This window comes from Mustela nigripes, chromosome 3, assembly GCF_022355385.1.
Source record: "Mustela nigripes isolate SB6536 chromosome 3, MUSNIG.SB6536, whole genome shotgun sequence".
Lineage (NCBI taxonomy): Eukaryota > Metazoa > Chordata > Mammalia > Carnivora > Mustelidae > Mustela > Mustela nigripes.
This window is the reverse complement of record NC_081559.1, coordinates 65,183,472-65,206,651: the sequence shown is the minus strand read 5'-3', so window position 1 is coordinate 65,206,651 and position 23,180 is coordinate 65,183,472. Positions and strand designations below refer to the sequence as shown.

The window sequence follows — 23,180 nt, the reverse complement described above, 5'->3', positions numbered from 1 at the left end:
ATGGCTTTTACATAATCTGTTTTCAAAAACTTATTCTGATCATAAAATGAATATCTACTCATTGTTGAAAACTTACATGTAATTAAAGTTGACATTTTGCTGTCATTTCTATCCATCTATGTTTCTTGCATGTGACTGGATTCTTACGAAGTTCTATAGTTGTATAATGTTCTATTGTATGGACAGACCATAATTTATCAAAAGATTCTACCAGCTTATAGGTTTAAATGTAAATTATAGTGCTTTTCAACCTTAACATTTTAAACAGTTAAAGCATAGGTCACCCCCTTATCCATGGTTTTGCTTTCCACTATTTCAGTCACCTATAGTCAACTGCCGTCAATCGCAGTCCAGAAGCAGACAATCCTCTTCACATACTGTCAGTTCAATAGTAGCCTAATACTATGTCACAATGCCTGTTAGTCACCTCATCTCATTTTTTCTAAAGATTTTATTTATTTGACAGATAGAAAGAGCCCATGCAGGGGGAGCAGCAGGCCAAGGGAGAGGGAGAAGCAGGTGTTCCGCTTAGCAGGGAGCCTGACATGGGGCTCAATCCCTGGACCCCAGAATCATGACTCGAGCTGAAAGCAGACGCTTAATCAACTGCGCCACATAGGCACCCTTCACCTCACTTCATTTCATCAGGCAGGCATTTTATCATCTCACATCATCACAAGAAGGATGAGTACAGTAAGATATTTTCACAGCGACCACCTTCATATATAACCTTTGTTACAGTGGATTAGTATAACTACTTTATTTTATTACTATTGTTGTTAATCTCTTACTATCCCTAACTTATAAACTAAACTTTATTTGCAGTTTCAAGCATCCACTAGGGGAGTCTTGAAACGTACTCCCTATGGATAGTATTTAGAAGGTCCTCACACATGTTCTGTTGGGACCAGAAAAGAAATGGTCCTTATAGTGTTTATAAAATTTTCAATTAGTTGCCAAGATTCAAAATTTTGGATACTTTCACATAAAAGTCCAGATTTCAGACCTTTTTTGGAAAGCTGGAAGGTGGGGCACCTGACATATGGCAATAATGGGTCAGGTTGATTATCCTTGTCTTTTTAATACATAGATTAATAGTTTAGGTTCTTTTCCCAGCAGGCTTTATTTGCTTATTTTACTTGCCTAGGACCTGAGGACTTTTGAATTTTTTAGCCATGATAAACAAGGAAACTTCACAATGAAGAAAGAGATCTGGATTAAAACTTTGGACAAAACTTGGGATGCCTGGATGGCTCAGCTGGTTAAGCACCTGCCTTTGGCTCAGGTCATGATCCCAGGGTCCTGCTTCTCCCGCACTGTCATTCTCCCTGCTTGTGGCGCACTCTCTCTCTCTCCCTGTCAAACAAATAAAATCTTTAAAAAAAAAAACAGAAACTTTGGACCAAACTCAAAGTAAGCAAAAAGTCCAACAAATAAATAATATTTTAAAATTCTTTTTTCCACTCCATATATTGCTTAAAGCTCTATAGTTAAGACTGGTATTTGAGTAGCTATGAAGACATACTGCTATAACGACTGAAGATGAGCATTGTATATCATTTATTATTATTTTTTAAAAGATTTTATTTATTTTTTGACAGAGACCACAAGTAGGCAGGCAGAGAGGCAGGCAGAGAGAGGAAGGGAAGCAGGCTCCCTGCTGAGCAGAGAGCCTGATGTGGGGCTCAAACCCAGGACCCTGGAATCATGACCTGAGCCGAAGGCAGAGGCTTTAACCCACTGAGCCACCTAGGAGCCCCTCATTTATTATTTTAAAGAATCATCAAGAAAGGCATTAGAAGTTTGGAAGAAGGAACACAATTTAAGCTAAGCTTTGGTTAAAGCCCACACAATACTAATGAAAAAAATTCAAACATGTCAATGTATTTTTAAAAGATCATCTTACTTTTACAACCAACCTATTATTGTTTTCTGACTCTAACAGCTATGCTCAACTGAACCTGCTTAAACCATCTAGAGATATAAAAACCTATGTGTATATATGTACTTGTATTTTTTGTATATATAAAATTCGCATTTACATTTAGTCAATCTTTGCTTCACAGATACATTTGCCAAGTTCACCTGCTCTCCAGAATTTACCTGTAACCCCTAAACCAATACTCTATTTTCATGGTCATTCCCAGATTGGTTATTTAAAAAAAAAAAAAAGTATTGACGAGGAGTACAAAAACTACAACTCTTGTAGAGTGTTGGTAAGAATGTAAAATGATGTGGAAAACAGTTCAGTGGCTCCTCACAAAACTAACTACAGAATTACCATAAGATTCAGCAATTTCACTTCTTGGTATACACCTAAAATTGAGAAGGGACTCACACAAATATGGGTATGCCAATGTTTGCTGCAGCACTCTTCATAATAGCCAATAGGTGGAAACAACCCAAATGTCCATCAACAGATGCATATGGATAAACTAAACATGGTATGTACACACAATGGAGTGATATTCGGCCATAAAAAGGAAAAAGTTCTGATACATGCAACAACACGGTTGAACCTTGAAAACATGCTAAATGAAATAAGCTTGACACATAAGGACAAATATTGTACAGTTCTGCTTGTTTCTCTAGAATAGGGAAATGCACATAGATAGAAAATAGAGGTTACCAGGGGCTGAGGGTAAAAAGAAATGGGTTAATTTCTGGGACAATGAAAGAGTTTTGGATACAGTGGTAATAGCTCCAGTACTGTGAATATAATTAATATAATTATACACTTAAAAATGGTTAAAATGGCAAATTTTATATCAAATGCATTGCCACAATAAAAAATAATTTAAGATTAAAAACTGATGTTTTTCTCCTTTAAAAACAGTAACACACAGAAATTAAAGAAGGGCTACCTGGAAATTAAGAGATAAGGAAAAATCAACATATAGAGGGAAGGTTCTGAAAATATACATGAAAGATTATATAAACTTAACAGAGAGGTTTTGGTTAGCACAGAAAGGACTTTTCTTAAAAAGAAAAAAAAAAAGAAAAGAAAAAGGAAAACAAATGATAATACTAAGTGTTGTTGAGAATCTGGTGACAGTGGAACTTTGCATACTGCTGACCAGAGTCCAGTAGCAATAAACCTGCAAAGGCTTAAAAATGCACAAACAGGGGTGCCTGGGTGGCTTAAATGGTTAACCATCTGACTGGCTCGGGTCATGATCCCAGGATTCTGGGATCAAGCCCCCTTCTCCCTCTACTTCTGTCCCTCCTCTCTGGTTGCGTTTTCTCTCTCAGATAAATAAAATCTTAAAAAAAAAAAAAAAAGTGTAAACATTTCACTAAGTAAACTCCTAGCAGTTTATGTAAAATAATTAAAAATGCATCAAACAGGTATAACAATGTTCACTGCAACAGTTCGAAAACAAAGAAGTGAGTCAAATGTTTAAAAATTAGGTAAATAGAGGAGCCTGGGTGGCTCAGTGGGTTTAGCCGCTGCCTTCGGCTCAGGTCATGATCTCAGGGTCCTGGGATCGAGCCCCCCATCGGGCTCTCTGCTCACCAGGGAGCCTGCTTCCTCCTCTCTCTCTCTCTGCCTGCCTCTCTGCCTACTGGTGATCTCTGTCTGTCAAATAAATAAATAAAATCTTAAAAAAAAAAATTAGGTAAATAAAGCATAATACATCCAAACAATGGAGTCACATATAGTTATTAAAAATGTTAATACTTAGTGCTGTGCAGAGATTTATACTGTATCCAAAAGTTGATTATAGAATATATGCAACATTTACTTATTTAGGATTTTATTTATTTTTCAGGGAAAGAGAGAGAGTACATAAGCAAGGGGAGCAGCAGGCTGAGGAAGAAGCAAGCTCCCCACTGAGCAAGAAGCCCAATGCAGAACTCTATTCCAAGACCCTGGAATCATGACCTGAGCCGAAGGCAGACACTTAACCGACTGAGCCACTCAGACATTCCTGTATGCCATATTTACTTTCATTTCAAATGCAGAGAAAGATACCCTGGGATGGGAATGTTCTTAATACCTGTGTTCTAATTTTTTCTACAACCAACACAATATAAATTGTTTTCATTTAAAAAATCAGAAAAATCCCCAACAACTGGTTTAATCAACCAGAGTATATTCACACAATATTATGCAGCTGCAAAAACAAATGAAAAGGATCTCTATGTAATGACATGGAATGATTTCCAGGATATAGTGGTAAGTGAAAAGAGCAAAACACGGTATATAGTATATGCTATTATCGTGTAAGAAAAAAAGGAAAATAATATATATGTATCTATGCTTATCTTTATTAAAAAAAAAAAAAAATAGGAAGGGGTGCCTGTGTGGCGGTCAGTTAAGCGTCTGCTTTCAGCTCAGGTTATGATCTCCAGGTCCTGGGATCAAGCCCCTCATCAGGCTCCCTGTTCAGCAGGGAGTCTGCTTCTCTTTCTTTCTCTCCCCACCCCATCCCTGGCCGCCACTTTTTCTCTTCCAAATAAATAAATAAAACCTTAAAAAAAAAAAAAAAAAGTACAGGAAGAGAAACCAGAATCTAATGAGATTGGTTACTACAATGGATGGGTGGGAACAGAGGATGAAAAAATGGGGAATGACAATGGGGTGAAGAGTTAAGTGGGAATGACAGTTTCAGAGACATTCTTTTTGAATCACGTAATGTTTTACAAACACAAACAAAAAAAACAAATCAAAACCAGGTGAGAGAACAAAATATACTCATAAACAAATGAACCTAACATATTGAGTCACAAAATCACACAGAATCACACCCAAAATGTACTAATGCAAGTCACTTTTAAACAATTATTTTAACTACATACTCTCAATCTAAAACTAAAAATAGCTATAAATAAACAGTAATGCTAGTGAATAGGTTACTTTTCACAGTAGTATAGAATGGTGATTTTCTAGTCTAGGACTCAGCAAATGGGTACAAATTCTGAAATAATGGGAGCCAAGTTTCTTACTGTTGAAGGGAGTTACAAATATGGAATAGTAAAACCCTGGAATAATCCATATGGTGCTTACAGATTAAGTTCCTCTGAGAGTAGGAGAGTTCAAGGCTACTGAAGAGGAGAATAAATCTGTATCCACAGGACATAATAAAAAAACATATATTGTTGACAAGAGCGCTGGTCAAAATTTTTGGGGGGTCAGAATTGGAGAGCATCAAGAATACTGACTTTGGGGGCTATAAACAAATTTTAGTGAGTACATGAATTCACAAATACAAAATCTCTGACTAATAAGGATCAACTGTATTCTACTCTTTGTAATCATGTAATTTATAAAGAGATACTCTATAAATATCCCATTATTAAATTTACCCTCTAAATAGATAACACTTAATCAATCATTACTGAGATGAATGCAAAATGGCAAATTTTCTATCATTCCTTTTACCTTTATTAGCTGCCATTCTAAGGAACAGCTTTTTCTGTCCCTTTTTTTTTTTTTTTTTAATTTTATTTATTTATTTGACAGAGAAAGATCACAAGTAGGCAGATAGAGGGGGAAGCAGGCTCGCTGCTGAATAGAGAGCTCGATGCGGAGCTCCATCCCAGGACCCTGAGATTATGACCTGAGCCGAAGGCAGAGGCTTAACCCACTCTCTTCAACTCTCTTCAACAATTCATTGTTCTCCTTATTTCAAAAATTTTCCCCATTATGGATCCCTTTATTAGTGATCAATGAGAAATGACACACCATAAGAAGGGATATTTTAAATGATCATGGCACAGATACTTACATGAAGAACTGTGAACCATTTGTATCCTTCCCTCTGTTGGCCATAGACAAGAGAAATTCTTTGTTGTGTTTAACAGCAAAACTCTCATCTACAGAAAAGCAAAGTTTTCAGTTACACTACTGATAGAACCTCCAGAAAAATTTCATTTTCATGTTTCATTTCTTTTGTTCATATGTGCTCTTTAGCACCAGATAAAATTTAGACAAGTCAGGTTAAAATAAGAGAGAATCAAATATTAACTAGCTCCCTCTCCCATCTTTTTAAATAAAAATATTTCTAATTTTCAATCCTTTGCTAAAATTCCAAATACTATTATCAACCCCCTTCCTTTCCATTTGCATGTCTATTTTTTTTTTTTGAAAAAACAACACAGCTTTGATTATTCAAGCAAAAAAAAGAAATGTTCCTTAAAAAGCAAGAGAAAGAAACCAGACAGGATTCTTTTACATTTCATCTGTTTCATTTTTGAGCACAAAAAGGCACATTTACTATTTTAAACACAGAGAGGCACTCATTAACTTAATCTCTGCCACATCATCATTTATTGTAGAGTAGCTTGCCTTCCAATCTTAGATTAGAATATGGGAACAATGCAAGTGGAATGTGAAACAAAATGTCACTTAATCCCTAATGTGAAAGATGGGAAATATGAAATTATTTCCACATTCATATGTTTATATTTCTTTCAAATGATCTTCACATCAATAAAAAATAAGAGAAAACTTAAAAAGTTGAGAAAAAACATTATAGCCGAAGTTTAATAAGTTAAAGAGATTTTTTAAAAAGTGCATAGGAAAGTTTATCCACTAAGCATGTGGATACTGTTACTATGAAATACTGCTAAATCTTTTAATAAAAATTAAGATTAAGCTATGGCAGTTCCCATTCTAGCACTATACTTCCAAGATTTTATTACAGACCATTGAAACCCTTCAAATAACATGGTGCATTAATGTCCTCAACACACAAAAATTCCTACCTCTATAAGAAAATCTATCACATAAATTTTTCACAAGAAAATTAACTGATTCAATAGAGAAAAATAATACAGAAAACATTAAAAATAAAATTTAAATGTAAACATCTTTACCTTCAAAAAATCCTCCATAAATAGATTCCCCTCCTCGTCCATTTCCTAAGGACGAAAAACACAAGACTCTCAAAACAATAACCTTTTTGAAGATGTCGCCTAAAGAAAATACTTCTTACAAAGTAGGTGTTCAAATGACTTCAAATCAAAAATACTCAAAGGCTCACAGGATATCCTGAAAGATACTAATTTAAATTCAATACTGACAAGATCCCAAATTACTTTCTTTCCCCTTCGATACAAGAGCAAAAATGTGACAAGGCCTATTAAGATATGTGGGAAAAAAAGAACATTCAGATTCTAATGATTATGTAGACCTTTGAACAAAAATTAGATTTTTTCCAAAGCATCTTTAAAAATAGTTTGTTTTTACAATTTAAAAGTATAGGTAAAAACTAGGGGTGCTTGGGTGGCTCAACTGATTAAGCATCTGCCCTTGGCTCCTTGGATCCTGGGATCCTGCCCTGCACTGAGCTCCTTGCTCAGCGGAGAGCCTACTTCTCCCTCTGTGTGCCGCTTCTCCTGCTTGTGCTCTCTGATAAATAAGAACAAATCCTTAAAAAAATAAAAAATAAATAGAAGTATAGGTATAAACTATACTGTAGTTAAGGATTACTAGTTTTGACAAGACCAAACACACATACTGATAGGTTACTAAGAGATGAATACAGAATTGTTTTTTATCTAGAAGCAAATTTCTGAAATTACTTCATTCATCAAAAGTAAAATTATTTCCTACCTGCTTCCTTCTTTTTGTCTATTTGAGTATTTTTACAGACTTGTCTAACTTTAAAATCTATGATACTTAACAAAGCATACATGATTTTCAGTCTTACCTTCACTGAAGTCACCACCTTGAACCATAAAATCTTTGACAACTCTGTGAAAAAGACAACTCTTATAATGTAATGGCTTCTGAGTTGATTTCCCTGTCCCCTTTTCACCTAAAGAGAAGAAAAATTAGTTGGCCATTTAGTAGAAAGGAAGTTAAGGAAGCAAGTATTAAAGTAAAATGATGAAAACTTTTTCCTATAAAATACACGTCTCTTAAACTATGTAGATGTTTTTAAACTATAAAATTTTCTCTCCCCTTAGGAATTCTTTTTTTTAATTCATTTAAAAATCATCCATGTTTTTCTGCAGAGTATAGAAATATAGAAATCCGGGGCGCCTGGGTGGCTCAGTGGTTTAAGCCTCTGCCTTCGGCTCAGGTCATGATCTCGGGGTCCTGGGATCGAGCCCCACATCGGGCTCTCTGCTCAATGGGGAGCCTGCTTCCTCCTCTCTCTCTGCCTGCCTCTCTGCCTACTTGTGATCTCTGTCTACCAAATAAATAAATAAATAAAATCTTAAAAAAAAAAAAAGAAATATAGAAATCAATCTCAGATTGATTAGAAGGGTGCCTGGGTGGCTCAGTGGGTTAAGCCTCTGCCTTTGACTTGGGTTATGATCTCAGGGCCCTGGGATTGAGGCCAGCATCAGGCTCTCTGCTCAGTGGGTTCCCCCTGGTTCCCCCTCTCTCTCTGCCTGCTGCTCTGCCTACTTGTGAGCTCTCAGTCAAATAAAAAAATAAAATCTTTAAAAATAAAATCCCATTACAAGTGGTATTTTCTAAAATTTACTTTCATGGGGTATCTGGAATAGCTCAGTGGGTTAAAGTATCCGACTCTTGGTTTTAGCTCAGATTGTGATCTTAGGGTCATGAGACTGACCCCCTCCCCCACACCCCATTGGGCTCTGCTGCTTAAGGTTCTCTCCCTCACTCTAAATGAAGAAAAATATATTACTTTCACATCTTGGTCAATGGTACATAATCTGCATAAAGAAAATTAAAATATGTTAAATAAAAAAATTAAAACTATAGTCAAATGGTACTACTTTTAGGCCAACCAAAAATATCAACAAACGGGACACCTGGGTGGCTCAGTTGGTTAAGCTACTGCCTTCAGCTTAGGTCATGATCCCAGGGTCGGATTGAGGCCTCGGGATCCTTGCTCAGCAGGGAGCCTGCTTCTCTCTCTGCCTCTGCCTAACACCTTGCCTGCCTGTGCTCGTGTTCTCTCTCTCTGACTAAATAAATAAATAAATAAAATTAAAAAAAAAAAAAAAAAAAAAAAACTCTTAAAAAGAAAAAAGAAAAAAAATGTCAACAAACCTGTACAGAGACAACGAAAGTTTTCGCATGTTTTTGGGCACACATCAGAAAATAATTCAAAGACAACTCTTCCAGCTGAAAAAGAAGAAAGCTCGTTTATACTTTACTAATTTTTAATATTAAATATTTATAAATGATACATGGGAAGATTAATTTTCTTACCAGGTTGATTATTAATTGCAATGTCAAAAAAACATCGAGGACGCTGAACCTTTATTCCCATGGCTCCAATACTTCAATCTATGAATAAAATACAGTTTCAGGCAAACAGACCAAAACAGCAAAAATTTCTTATAAATTTCTAGGGGAAAATAAAATCCTGGAACAAAACTAAAAATGTAGATTGAACTTAAATCGACATTTTTTTTTAAGAGATTAGACTGCACTCTGTGAAACATTAAAGACAAAAACAAAAAACAAAAAACAAAAACCTCAGCCATAATATTTAAAATTCTATTTTAACCACTGAATATAGATTGCCACCCACACAGAAAATTGTACTAAGTCTGTATGATTAGTGAACTCAATCAGATTACCTTTAAACAGAGAAAAATCAAGGGCAGACTAATCCAATTCTTTTGCTCCTTGAAAACAAAAAGGAGAGTTTTGATTAAAATGGTGCTTTAAAAAGAAAAACATTAAAATTCCTAAAATGCAATAAAAATAAATTATCAAGGAAGAAAATGGGATATTTTAACAATAGTAATATATGGTATCTTTCCACTCTCAGTAAAATCACATTACATATGAGGCTATTTTCTGATCATGAGCAAGAGACTTTACTGATATGCTAGTGTAGACACAAAAAAATACCAATAGGTGAGATACTCTGTAAACACTTCTATCTACATAGCAGATCACTATTATTTAACATTCTTTAATGAGACATTTATTTGAAGGATATTTCAGCCATGATATGTGGTAGGATATGACAGGGTAAAGTGAAGAGCAGAAGAAACAAAGGTAGTTAGTTTAAATAACATCCAAAATTATGGACTATAAAAATAGCTGCATCTGCTCAGAATAGAAAGTGTAATATATATGCTTTTCTGAAAATTATCATATCTAAGCTGGTAGTTCTACAAGCACTGTAGGATATTTTAGGTCCAGCAAAGCTGTGCAAAATCCATATTCTCCATCCCAAATAGATTCCTGTCTTTATCAATTTGTATAGGTATCTATAGATTCACCATAGATTGTAAGAAATAATATCATAGTATTACTTTACCAGTTTCTTCCAATGGTAGTATTTTAGAAAACTGTTATATAATACTGCCACTGTAGCATAAAGCAGAACAATGTTGATACAATCCTTTATCCCTGTTCACATTTCTCTGTCTCACTGGCACTCATTTGCATGCTTGTCTATCTATTTATTTAGTTCTACACAATTTCATCATATGTGTAGGTTTATGTATCACCATCTCTCATCAATTTTACACAACCCACAAACTATAAATCAGAATACTCAATATTGCCCAAATCACCAGCAATTTGAAAAATGCAGATATGTATTCATTTGTTTAATGTTGATTATGTGAATTAGGGATAAAATTATATAAAAGACGTATTATAGCATTCAAAATCAGGCCAAGTGTTGGTATATTCACTTTAGGCATTATTGTATGAGAAGAGGGAGGACCGCATTTTTCATGATTTCTCCATTTTTTATTTCTAATAGATATAATGGATACTACAATTTGTTTCACATGAAACACAAGCAAAAAAGCTAAATTTTCAATCCTCCAGTAACCCAGACTTCCTGAAAACAAAAGAACTTAGCAATTTTATAATCTTGCCAAGTTTGTTGCATTGTTTTTAGTTGTACAGAATCTCAATTCCTGCATACTTGAAACTGAGAATATGTTGAATCCATAAAGCTGAGGAAATTTTCTTAAAAATCTTAGTACCTGATTATCCTTATCTTCTAAGTAATTTTTATAGGCCACCTTAAATTCTCTACTTTTGCAGGTAGAGGAAGAGAAGACAAAGTTCAACGACTTATTTTTCCCTGAAAAAACCTATATAGCTACTTATTTAACCACAATACCCCAAGTAGAGATTTCTATTCTTATGAGTACAATACTCTACTATTCTTACAATGAGTACTAATAATATAGATAATTTGTCCCAAATGTATCAGATTGTTTATAATTACAGTTAATTTCCTACATGCAGTACTGTAGGAAACAAACTCCCACTTGAAAACAAACTCCCAATTTGAAACCAATCCTAATTTGGGTGCCTGGGTGGCTTAGTGAGTGTTCTAAGATCAAGTAAACCATGGAGCTTCCTGCTCAGTGGGGAGTCTGCTTATGATCCCTCTTTCTCTCTAACGCAATCTTAAAACAAAAGTAGGCATAATTTATGGTAAGTCAGAAAAACCCCTAATTACCCATAACCTTTTAGACACAATTTTTGATAATTGTCTAAGTTTCTCAATTCTAGGGCACAATGTAAAAAAAGTCTTCAGCTCTGGTACTCTGAAATGTAATGAATACCACTACTAATTTACAGAGTTATAAGCACAAGTGGGAGCTATCAGGATAGTGTTTGTTTTGTTTTGTTTTAAAGATTTTATTTACTCATTTGACAGAGAAAGAGAGAGAGCACAAGCAGGGGGCGGAAGAAGCAGAGGAAGAAGACGACTACCAGCTGAGAGGAAGAAGCAGACTACCAGCTGAGCACGGAGCACAATGTGGGACTGGGTCCCAGGACAGTGGGATCATGACTGAGCCAAAGGCAGATATTCAAACCACTGAGCCACTCAGGGGTCCCTTGTTTTCTTTTTCTTTTTCTTTTTTTTTTTTTTTAAAGATTTTATTTATTTATTTGACAGAGAGAGATCACAAGTAGTCAGAGAGGCAGGCAGGGAGAGAGAGAGGAGGAAGCAGACTCTCTGCCGAGCAGAGAGCCCGATGCGGGACTCGACCCCAGGACCCTGAGATCATGACCTGAGCCGAAGGCAGCGGCTCAACCCACTGAGCCACCCAGGCGCCCTTCTTTTTTAATCTGAGAGCTGCTTACCTGGATGAGTTCACCTTGGGAAAACTGAGCTACACTTAAGATTTTACGTAGGTTTCGGTACACTATACCGAATACACTATATATATTTTTATATGTAAAAAAAATTTTTAAATAATAAATCTAAAACGAAACTTTACTTCTCTATACCCAATTCTCTCAAAATTTAGTAAATGTTATCACTGTCCAAATCAGCCAAAGCTGAAAAACTGGAATCATCTGTGACTACACTCTCCTTCATAGTCATTATCCAAATCATTAATAATTCAGTTTAGCACTGACTTAATTTTAGCTTAAAAAGTAGTCTCATCGGGGCACCTGGGTGGCTCAGTGGGTTAAAGCCCCTGCCTTCAGCTCAGGTCATGATCAAGGTCAGGTCCTGGGATCAAGCCCCACATGGGGCTTTCTGCTCAGTGGGGAGACTGCTTCCTCCTCTCTCTCTCTCTCTCTCTCTGCCTACTTGTGATCTGTCAAATAAATAAATAAAAATCTTAAAAAAAAAAGCAAAAAAAAAAAATGCTCTCATCATCTTTATACGATTATTATCATTTCTTACATGGACTATTACAATAGACTCCTAACTGGTTTCCCTGTTTTTACTTAGTCCTGTATTATCTATTGTCCATAGAATAACCTGAATGTAGCCATCTTTAAAAGCACAATTTACCATTTCATTCCTCTACCTAATATTTTCTAACATACATCACATTTATTTTTTTTTAAAGATTTTATTTATTTGACAGAGAGAGATCACAAGCAGGCAGAGAGGCAGGCAGAGAGAGAGGAGGAAGCAGGCTCTCTGCTGAGCAGAGAGCCCGATGGGGGGCTCGATCCCAGGACCCTGAAATCATGACCTGAGCCGAAGGCAGCGGCTTAACCCACTGAGCCACCCAAGCGCCCACATTTATTCTTTTTTTTAAAAGATTTTATTTATTTATTTGAGAGACAGTGAGAGAGAGCATGAAAGGTGAGACGGTCAGAGGGAGAAGCAGACTCCCCATGGAGCAGGGACTCTGGGATCATGACCTGAGCTGAAAGCAGTTGCTTAACCAACTGAGCCACCCAGGTGCCCAACATACATCACATTTAATCAGAATGTCTTTCCATGGATTTTAAGAACCTAAACCAGCACTGTCCAACAGAAACATAAGCCACATTCATAGTTTTTAAAATTTTTAGTAGCCACATTTTAAAAAGTAAAAAGAAACTGGTTAATTTAAATATTTTATTTAACTCAGTATGTCCAAAATATTACCTCAACACATAATCGACATAAAAATGTGATTGTGAGGGGTGCCTGGGTGGCTCAGTGGGTTAAAGTCTCTGCCTTCAGCTCAGGTCATGATCTCAGGGTCCTGGGATCTAGCCCCATGTCGGGCTCTCTGCTCAGCGGGGAGCCTGCTGCCCCCCTCTCTCTGCCTGCCTCTGCCTACTTGTGATCTCTGTCTGCCATATAAATAAAAACTTAAAAAAAAAAAAAGATTTGTGGGGCACCTGGGTGGCTCAGTGGGTTAAGCCGCTGCCTTCGACTCAGGTCATGATCTCAGGGTCCTGGGATCAAGTCCCACATTGGGCTCTCTGCTCAGCAGGGAGCCTGCTTCCCTCTCTCTCTCTGCCAGTCTATCTACCTGTGATCTCTGTCAATTAAATAAATAAAATCTTTAAAAAAAAAAGATTTGTTAAAAATAAAAAAAATAATAATAATAAATAAATAAATAAATAATGTGATTGTGAGATATTTCCCATTCTTTCTGGAATACTAAGTCTTAAAAATCCAGTGTTCATCAACTCAAAATTACTGTATTTCAAGTGCTCAATGTATGCATGTGGCTCATAGCTACTGTACTGGACTGCACAGCTCTAAATATTTTAGCCCCTACTGACCTCTATAACTTTATCTAACATTCTTCTCAACTTTGCTTTAGAAACACATGTTCCTTCTTCAAATATCCCGGGGTGCCTGGGGTGGTCAGTTGGTTAAGCATTTCCCTTCAGCTCAGGTCATGATCCCAGGGTCTGGGAGTCAAGCCCTACATTGGGCTCCCAGCTCAGCAAGGAGCCTGCTTCTCCCTCTCCCTCTGTCCCTCCTCCCTGTTTGTGCTCTCTCTGTCAAATAAATAAATAAAATCTTTAAAACAAAACAAACATCCCAAGGCCTAGTCCATCAGGTCTTCCCCATTTGTTGTTTCCTCCATGTGGGATGCTCTATCCCAGACTGTCAAGTGGTTCATTCCCTCACTTATTTTAAGTCATTGCTGAAGTATCCCCTCCACAAAGAAACCATCCCTGACCAGTATATCCAAAGAAACAGCCCCTATCCTCCAACACTTTATATCCCCTTACATGATTTATTTTTCTTCCCTGCCTTTATTGTTAATTTTTTTTATTATAAATTCAAGTTTTTCTATCTGTTCTTCTCACTAGAATATAAGCTCCATGATGTGATAATAGGTTTGCTCCTCTCTTAATTCCTAGTGCCTTAAACAGTATTTGGCTATGGTAAGAAATCAGTACTTATAAATACATGAATATATATGAAAGGATAGTCATATGTGAGAACACAGTTTTCTAACACTGTAACAACAACAAAAGGAAACATCCAAAATATCCCACAATGAGAGAACAGCTGAATAAATTCTGGTATATACATGCTATTTAATATTATATAGCAGGTTTTTTTTAAAAGATTTTATTTATTTATTTGACAGACAGAGATCACAAGTAGGCAGAGAGGCAGGCAGAGAGAGGGCAGGAAGCAGGTTCCCTGCTGGGCAGAGAGCCCAATGTGGGGCTCGATCCCAGGATCCAGGATCATGACCCGAGCTGAAGGTAGAGGCTTTAACCCACTAAGCCACCCAGGCGCCCCTATATAGCAGTTTTAAAAGTCTATATACTCTATCCAAAAATACTATGACTTAGCTGAAAAGAGAAAAAAGCTATTTGTATATCAGTATTGTGTTTACACTCTAAAATAAATACTGTAAATAATGCTAAATAATGCTCTAAATAATACTCAATTTCTACAGAGTTACATAGCAAAACTGATAGCACTCTGCAGAAGGGACTGGGAGTAGGGATGGAGGTCAAAGGAGTCTTTAGCTTTAACTATAAAGTTTGAATTTTTGCAATGAGAATATATTCATGTATTCGTTGCCCAATTAAAAATTAATAAAATGTAAAGCTGTATCTGCATAATAAAATAAAACAGTAAGAAATAAACAAAAATACTAAGAGCCTATCTCTAAACGAAAGGGTCATACACAAATTTTTTTTAGTTTCTCATTTCCGAAGTTTTCTATACACCTCTAAAACTCTTCAAGGGGCACCTGGGTGGCTCAGTGGGTTAAAGCCTCTGCCTTCGGTTCGGGTCATGGTCTCAGGGTCCTGGGATCAAGCCCCACATCAGGCTCTCTGCTCAGCGGAGAGCCTGCTTCCTCCTCTCTCTCTCTCTGCCTGCCTCTCTGACTACTTGTGATCTGTCTGTCAAATAAACAAATAAAAATCTTTAAAAATCAATCAATCAATAAATAAAACTCTTCAAAAGAGCACTCAAATTTTAATGTACTTTTTAAGTGTCTCACTTTCATGATTATTACTGCTCTCTAACATTTAAATCTAGAAGACCTTAAGAAATTATTTTTCTTTTTCCACGAAATTGTGTACTCCTCCCCCAATGGAAACTAGGAAAAGTACATGTGAATATTTATCCAAACTGGGTATTAAATAATTGTTCGGGTTCATGAATAAATAAAGGAAATAAACAGATTTGACTTCATGAAGATATTTATTATTCCTATTTTTCAAAAGAAAATTAAAAAGTAGAAAATGGGCACATGAGTGGCTCAGTCCACTAAACCTCTAACTTGGTTTTGGCTCAGGTCATTCTCAGGTTCATGACATCAAGCCCCATGTGGGTCCCTGTGCTCAGCAGGGAGTCTGCTTGAGATTCTCTTTCTCCCTCTTCCTCTGCACCTCCAACCCTGGGTTCACTTGCACACACTTTCTCTCAAATAAATAAATCTTTTTTAAAGTAAGTAAGTAAGTAATGGGACACCTAGTAGCTCAGTTGGTTAAGCTGCTGCCTTTGGCTCAGGTCAGATCCCAGGGTCCTGTGATCAAGTTCCGTGTAAGGCTTCTTGCTCAGCGGGGAGCCTGCTTCTCTCTCTCTGCCTCTACCTGCCACTCTGCCTGCTTATGCTCTTTCTCTCTGATAAATAATAAAATCTTAATAAAGAAATAGAAAAAAATATTTTTAAGTCTTTAAAAAGTAAGTAAAAAACAGGAAAATATTTTCAACAAACATGATGGGTTAATTTTTTACTGTAGAACAGTGCTTAGGAATAGGGTGCTAGAACAATTCTTCGCTAACCAGAACCATCCTAACTCATTGCAGAATGTTAATCACCCATATCCCTATTTAAATATCAGCACATGTGACAACCAAAAAGCCCTCTCTGTGTTCATGTCCTTCTGCACATCGTCCTGTATGGGACAATGCACCAAGTTAAAAGCACAAAACCCACCCAAGGGAACATAAACAATTTATAAAAAAGTGAAATCGAAAATATAAACATTAACAATTTTGCTAAGCAACTTGGCATTACAGACCAACTTTGAATATATTCATATTAACATTTAACACTTTCATAATTTAGTATCTTGGAATCTCTCTGAAGGCAATCATTTTAAATGAAATATTCTTTGATTTTGGTTTAACAGTAATTAAAACAACCTACATGTCCAACATATCAGTTAACTAAATTAAGAAATACTCATATAATGATCTATTACACTGCCTATGAAAATGCAATTTTTAAAAATATGGAGAAAATGTTAAACAAAAAACATTATATGGTTCTAACATTAAATGATTAGAAAGATTTTAAGTATAAAAAAATTGGGGGCGGGCACCTGGGTGGCTCAGTGGGTTAAAGCCTCTGCCTTCAGCTCAGGTCATGATCTCAGGGTCCTGGGATCAAGCCCCGCATCGGGCTCTGTGCTCCACAAGCAGGAAGCCTGCTTCTCCATCTCTCTCTGCCTGCCTCTCTGCCTACTGATCTCTATCAAGTAAAAAAAAAAAAAAAAAAAAAGGGCGGAACTGGCTCGGACAGCAAGAAGAGCATGTGTCTCGGGGTGCCTGGGTGGCTCAGTGGGTTAAGCCGCTGCCTTCGGCTCGGGTCATGGTCTCAGGGTCCTGGGATTGAGTCCCGCGTCGGGCTCTCTGCTCAGTGGGGAGCCTGCTTCCTCCTCTCTCTCTCTGCCTGCCTCTCTGCCTACTTGTGATCTCTCTCTGTCAAATAAATAAATAAAAAATCTTAAAAAAATAAAAATAAAAAAATAAAAAAAAGAAGAGCATGTGTCTCTTGATCTTGGGGGTCATGAGTTTGAGCCCCATGTGTTATTAAAAACATAAACTTAAAAAAAAACCCTCACATCTACCCTTTACCTTAAAAAAATTCATACGCAGTTGCTGAAGTGCTTTTTATAATAAAAAATTTTAAAAAACCAGTTGTGATAGAAATTGGTTAAATAAATTATTCTCTCATGAAATGGATGATATTCATTTAGTCACTAGAAATCATATTCTTACATGTCAAAATCAGAGATAACATTTTCACCTAACAAAAATAAACAATACAGGGGTGCCTGGGTGGCTCAGTGGGTTAAAAGCCTCTGCCTTCAGCTCAGGTCATGATCCCAGAGTCCTTGGATCCAGCCCACCATTGGACTCTCTGCTCAGCGGGGAGCCTGCTTCCTCCCCTTTCTCTGTCTGCCTCTCTGCCTACTTGTGATCTCTGTCTGTGAAATAAATAAAATCTTCAAAAAAAAACAAACAATAAAGACCTCATACATTGTTGCCAATAGTAAAGGGGTAAATTGATACAATCCATTGCCAATTTGACCATATACAATATTACTAGCCATATGAGCACAATATTGTGCTAGCCAATATTACTAGCACATTAAATACCCTTTGACTCAGTAACACACTTTAGATATTTTATACAAATCCCACACATTTGCAAAATAAGGTTATGTACAAGGTTATTCAAGGCACGATTGTTTCTGTGGTTAAAAGGCTGTAAATATAAATGTCCATAAAGAAAGACAGATTACATAAGTCTTACTATATCCATACAATGTACAAGGCTATAAAAAGGAATGGAAAGCAGTTTATGTACTGCTTTAAGTTTAAACTTTAAGTTTAAAAAAATAAAAAGCAAGATACAGATATGTGTATGGCAATGCTTTGCTTTCTTTGTATATTTCTCAAAGTAAAAAGAATATGTATATATGTTTGCTTATCTAATACAGAGGCAGCTGCTGGTAGAGGAAATGCTGGGGAAGATCGTAAGATTTTTTTTTTTTAACTGTATAACCAACCGTTTATACCTTTTCAGTTTTATACCATATGAACATATTGTTATTAAAAGTTAATACAGGGAAGCATGGGTGGCTCAGTTAGTTAAGCATCTGCCTTCCGCTCAGGTCATGATCCCAGGCTCCTGGGATGGAGCTCCAGGTTGCACTCCCTGCTCAGCAGGCAGCCTGCTTCTCCCTCTCCCTCTTGCTTGCTGCTCAGCCTACTTGTGCTCTCTCTCTAGCTGTCAAATAAATAAAATCTTAAAAAAAACCAAAAAGTTACTACAAAATATAAAATGGAAAGGAAAAGTTATCGAAGACTACTCAGGGATGAGAAGATATTCACGATATATTAAGTCAAAAAGGTGGGTTAGTAAAGATTTCCAAAACTTTACACATAAGAGATATACATTAAAAAGAGATGAAACCATTATGCTGAAGACTTATCTGTTCCACCATGTTCAGTGCAGCATTATTTACAACAGCCAAGACATGGAGACAACCTAAGTATCCATCAACAGATGAATGGATTAAGAAAATGTAGTGTATTTACATATACAAAAGGATACTATTCAGCCATTAAAACACAAGGAAATCTGGCAATTTGCTACAACATGAATACTGTATGATCCCACTTATATGTAGAATCCCCAAAAAAAGATAAATTAAAAAAATACATACACACACACACACACACCCTGACCAAACTCACAGAAAAAGAAATCTGATTTTTAGTTACCAGAGCTGTGGAGAGAGGGTAGAAGAATCAAATGAAGATGACCAAAAGATATAAACTTCCAGTTATAAGTAAGTACTGGGGATATAATAAAAACATAGATGGCCTTAGTTAACTGCTGTATGGTATATTAGAAAGCTGCTAAGAGAATAAATCCTTAAAACTGTCATCAAAAGAAAAAAAACTTTCTTCCTTGCACCTATTATCAGATGGTGGATGTTAACAAAACTTATTGTGGTAATCATTTTTCAGTATATGTTAAGTCATATGCTGTACACTTTAAATTTATACTGTGCAATATGTCAATTACATTTCAATGTAAGTGAAAGACTAGATTTACACCAAAATACTGACACTGATTATAAATTATGCAGCATTATTTGCAATAGCCAAGACATGAAAACAACCCAAGTGTCCCCTGGTGGATGAATGAATAAAGAAAATGTGATATGTGCACATACATATACACAGGAATATCATTCAGCCACAAAAAAGGAAATCCTGCAGTGCCTGGGCGGCTCAGTCAGTTGGGTGTCTGACTCCTGCCTTCAGCTCAGGTCATGGTCTCAGGATCATGAGATGGAGCCCCAGGTTGGACTCCACTCTCAAGATTCTTTTCCTCTTCCTTTCTGCCCCTACCTCTATAAAATAAGTAAAATCTTAAAAAAAAAAAAAAAAAAAAAAAGGAAATCTTATCACTTGTGACATGTATGAATCTTGAGGACATTATACTAAGTGAAGTAAGTTAAGAGAAAGACAAATACCATATAATCTCACTTATATACATATATAACCTTAAAAAAAAAACCCAACTAAATAAAACCTAAATTCATTTGAGGTCCTGGGGAGTAATGTACAGCATGATGACTATATTTAAGAGCACTATACTGTATATTTGAAATTTGCTAAGAGAAAAGATCTTAAAAGCTCTCATCACAAGAAAATATTTGCACCTATGTAAGGAGATGATTAACTAGATTTAATGTGATCATTTTGCAACATATACAAATATCAAATCATTATGTTGTACCTAAAACTAATATCAATTATAGCCCCAAAAAATGAATAAATAAAAGAAGTCACCCCCAAAGATTTACACCAAAATATTAACATTGATTATAGTTAGGCAATGAGTTTAAGGATAATTTTTACATATTTGTTTTCCAAATTTTCTTCGACAGGTACTAAGTTTACAGTCATGAATATTTTTAAAGAAACAGTCAGGGACACATGGGTGGCTCAGTTGGTTAAGCATCTGCCTTCGACTTGGCTCATGATCCCAGGGTCCTGGGATAGAGTCCGGTATCAGGATTCTTGCTCAGCGGGGAGTCTGCTTCTCCCTCTGCCTGCCGCTCACCTTGCTTGTGTAAGCTTTCTAATAAATAAATAAAATCTTTAAAATAATTTTTAAAAAACACTAATAAAATGAGAGAATGTTTTGCCTATTAAAATAGTAAAGAGTTGGGTGCCTGGGTGGCTCAGTGGGTTAAGCTGCTGCCTTGGGCTCAGGTCATGATCCCGGGGTCCTGGGATTGAGTCCCTGGGATCTCTGCTCAGCAGGGAGCCTGCTTCCCTCTCTTTCTCTCTCTGCCTGCCTCTCTGTCTACTTGTGATCTCTCTCTGTAAAATAAATAAATAAAATCTTTAAAAATAAAATAAAATAGTAAAGAGTTTTTCGAAGACTAATTCCCAAAACAAGACACAGCTCCTCCGGAAATAATATGTGAAACTCTTAAAACTATTTATACCTTAAACTGATTTTCACTTTAAACCAGTAAAATTCACATAACTAGGAATCTCTTACAAGAAATTACCCTTTTAGAAAGACTTCATGTATAAAGTTAGCTATCTTAGTGTTCTTTTTAGGAATATATAATCAGAAGCAACCTAGTCAATATTATAAAAAATGGTTAAATCATGGTCTCTAATTGAATGAGATATCATAGTTGTTAAAGTAATGTTATAAACATTAGTAATTTGGAAAATACTTATAATTTGTTAAAAAATAAGATACAAAACAGTATATGCAAAAGCATTATAATCAACTACTCCTGAAGATTTATAAAAAGAAAAAAAAAATTGGAAAATCATTATTGTGTTGCCTGTAAGACCAAGACAGTTTTCTGCCTTCCTGTACTTCATTCTACTTTTCTTTAATAAATATAATTGGTATTATAAAGAAAAATTCATAATAAAAAATGTATATATAATCTTCTAAGATTATAATGTACATGGCTATAAGTGATTATAATATATATATTTAGGTTATCCCATATAAGAACATTTTTCATAGAAACAGATTAAAGTTAGTTTTCCTTAAGTAAATAAAAAAAGCCTTAAATTCAAGAAAGATGACAGCAATTATTATTAAAAGCACTACAGAAATCTCAACTATGTAAATGTTGTTATAGCTAATGAAGAACAATGATGACAAAAGATGGCTCGATACTATGTCTCTAATTTACTGGAATCAGATTTTACTTAATCAGAAATATAGGACATAGAATTTCCTCTGTGAAATTACTCAATATTTTCATAGAGGTATTACTCTATAATACCTCTGGTATTACTTAATAATACCTAAAATCAAACATGAGATAAACATCTGATCAATTTTTCACATTTTCAAGAAAAAGTAAACAGAAATAATACTGAGAGATACCAAAGAACAATTCAGGGAAAAATCAAGTCTATGCAATTTTCAATAAAATAATTCACAACTTTCCTTATATAATGAAAGGTTTCAGAAGAGTCGCCTCCTTTGTTGCAAATTTGTTAAACCTAAGTGAGTTGCAGCTATTTCCATAAAATCCAGACATTAATTTTTCTTGAAAAGCAAACAAAATTAATGTGCTCCATTCCTGTACAGCCAGCAATCAACATGGTCTGCCTCCAACTACAGCCTATTAATTTTTACTATTTACTATCTACTTGACTTCATGAACTCATTTCACCTGCTTGACTCCTTCAGAAATTCAAGTGATACTTAACCACACCTATTTTTTTATAATGAAAATACTTTTTACATAATAAAGCTAACCGAATCACTGCAAAAAGTTAGATCATATAAAAACACATGAAATCCTGACACTTAGGGTGTAACTTTTAAAATGTCCATGTATATTCTTTTTTCTAAGCAGAGAGAAATACAGTTGTTTTCAACTGTATTGTCTACCAACAATATCGTTTTGTATGTCAATAATATGTAGTATTTTAAAATAGTAAATACCAGAATATGTAAACTTCTGTAACAAATACATTTCATAAAAATAAGAGGTAACAAATTCATATGTAAAAAGATTATAATCTTGTAGTTTCATACATAAAATAATTTTGATATTCATCCTAGAGTAACATGAAGGATGGGGAAAGGGGCCAGGACAAGAACAGAGACAACTAATTACTAAACTATATGGTAAAGGACACGGTATTTGCAGTTAGGCAATAAATACTGCAGTGATTTATGACATTCCAAGAATTATTTAGAAGTTTCACACAGTATGAAAAAGTCAACAAAGTACTCAGTCTTCAAAACGTAGAGAGTAAATCTTTTAAACTATTAAGATTAGCTGGTCTTTGCCCTTTCTGATTCCCCTGGCTAATTTCTCTGTGTCCTTAAAGATTCAAAGAGAGTACACCCTGGGAACTTCACCTTGACTCTCTAAAGCTTAAATGATCCTCCTTTGCTGAATCTTATTTTCATTATCATAAACTTGTTTGTAGACTCCACAAATTCAGAACCCTTCTAACTTCAAACATGCACAAGGCCTGGCCCAGACTACATTATCAAATGGAAATAATACTAGTTTATCAAGGCACATGCAGAACCAGGCTCTGCCTAAACTTCAGTACTTCCTCCTCTATGTACTGCTTCTCACATGGAATACTAACATCTGTAGTTAGTAAATTCTCCCAGAGCCTACTAAGTCAGTAACCGTCCTCTGAGTCTTTTCCATAATTGAAACAGAACCTATTCCCTAGATCTGCCTAAATGAGTTGCATTTTACTAATAAAATGTTTTTTCTTTCTTAGTAAACAGAATACATTATAAGAGGGAGCATCTTCAGTTCAGGACGAGGA

The 23,180-nt window shown here is 35.6% G+C and overlaps 1 protein-coding gene across 7 annotated transcripts in view; it reads right to left on the bottom strand.

The window, feature by feature from the left end:
• Positions 1–23,180, bottom strand: part of PPIG (peptidylprolyl isomerase G) — a 54,050-nt gene that overhangs the window by 26,762 nt on the left and 4,108 nt on the right. For all 7 annotated transcript variants that reach the window (XM_059394126.1, XM_059394128.1, XM_059394124.1 and 4 more), the window contains 6 exons: positions 9,514–9,561; positions 9,140–9,217; positions 8,978–9,052; positions 7,659–7,766; positions 6,823–6,867; positions 5,733–5,820 (listed from right to left, as the gene is read on the bottom strand). In XM_059394126.1, the coding sequence (XP_059250109.1) occupies positions 5,733–5,820; positions 6,823–6,867; positions 7,659–7,766; positions 8,978–9,052; positions 9,140–9,200 (377 nt within the window). In that variant the 5' untranslated portion in view covers positions 9,201–9,217; positions 9,514–9,561. The remainder of the gene's footprint in view (positions 1–5,732; positions 5,821–6,822; positions 6,868–7,658; positions 7,767–8,977; positions 9,053–9,139; positions 9,218–9,513; positions 9,562–23,180) is intronic.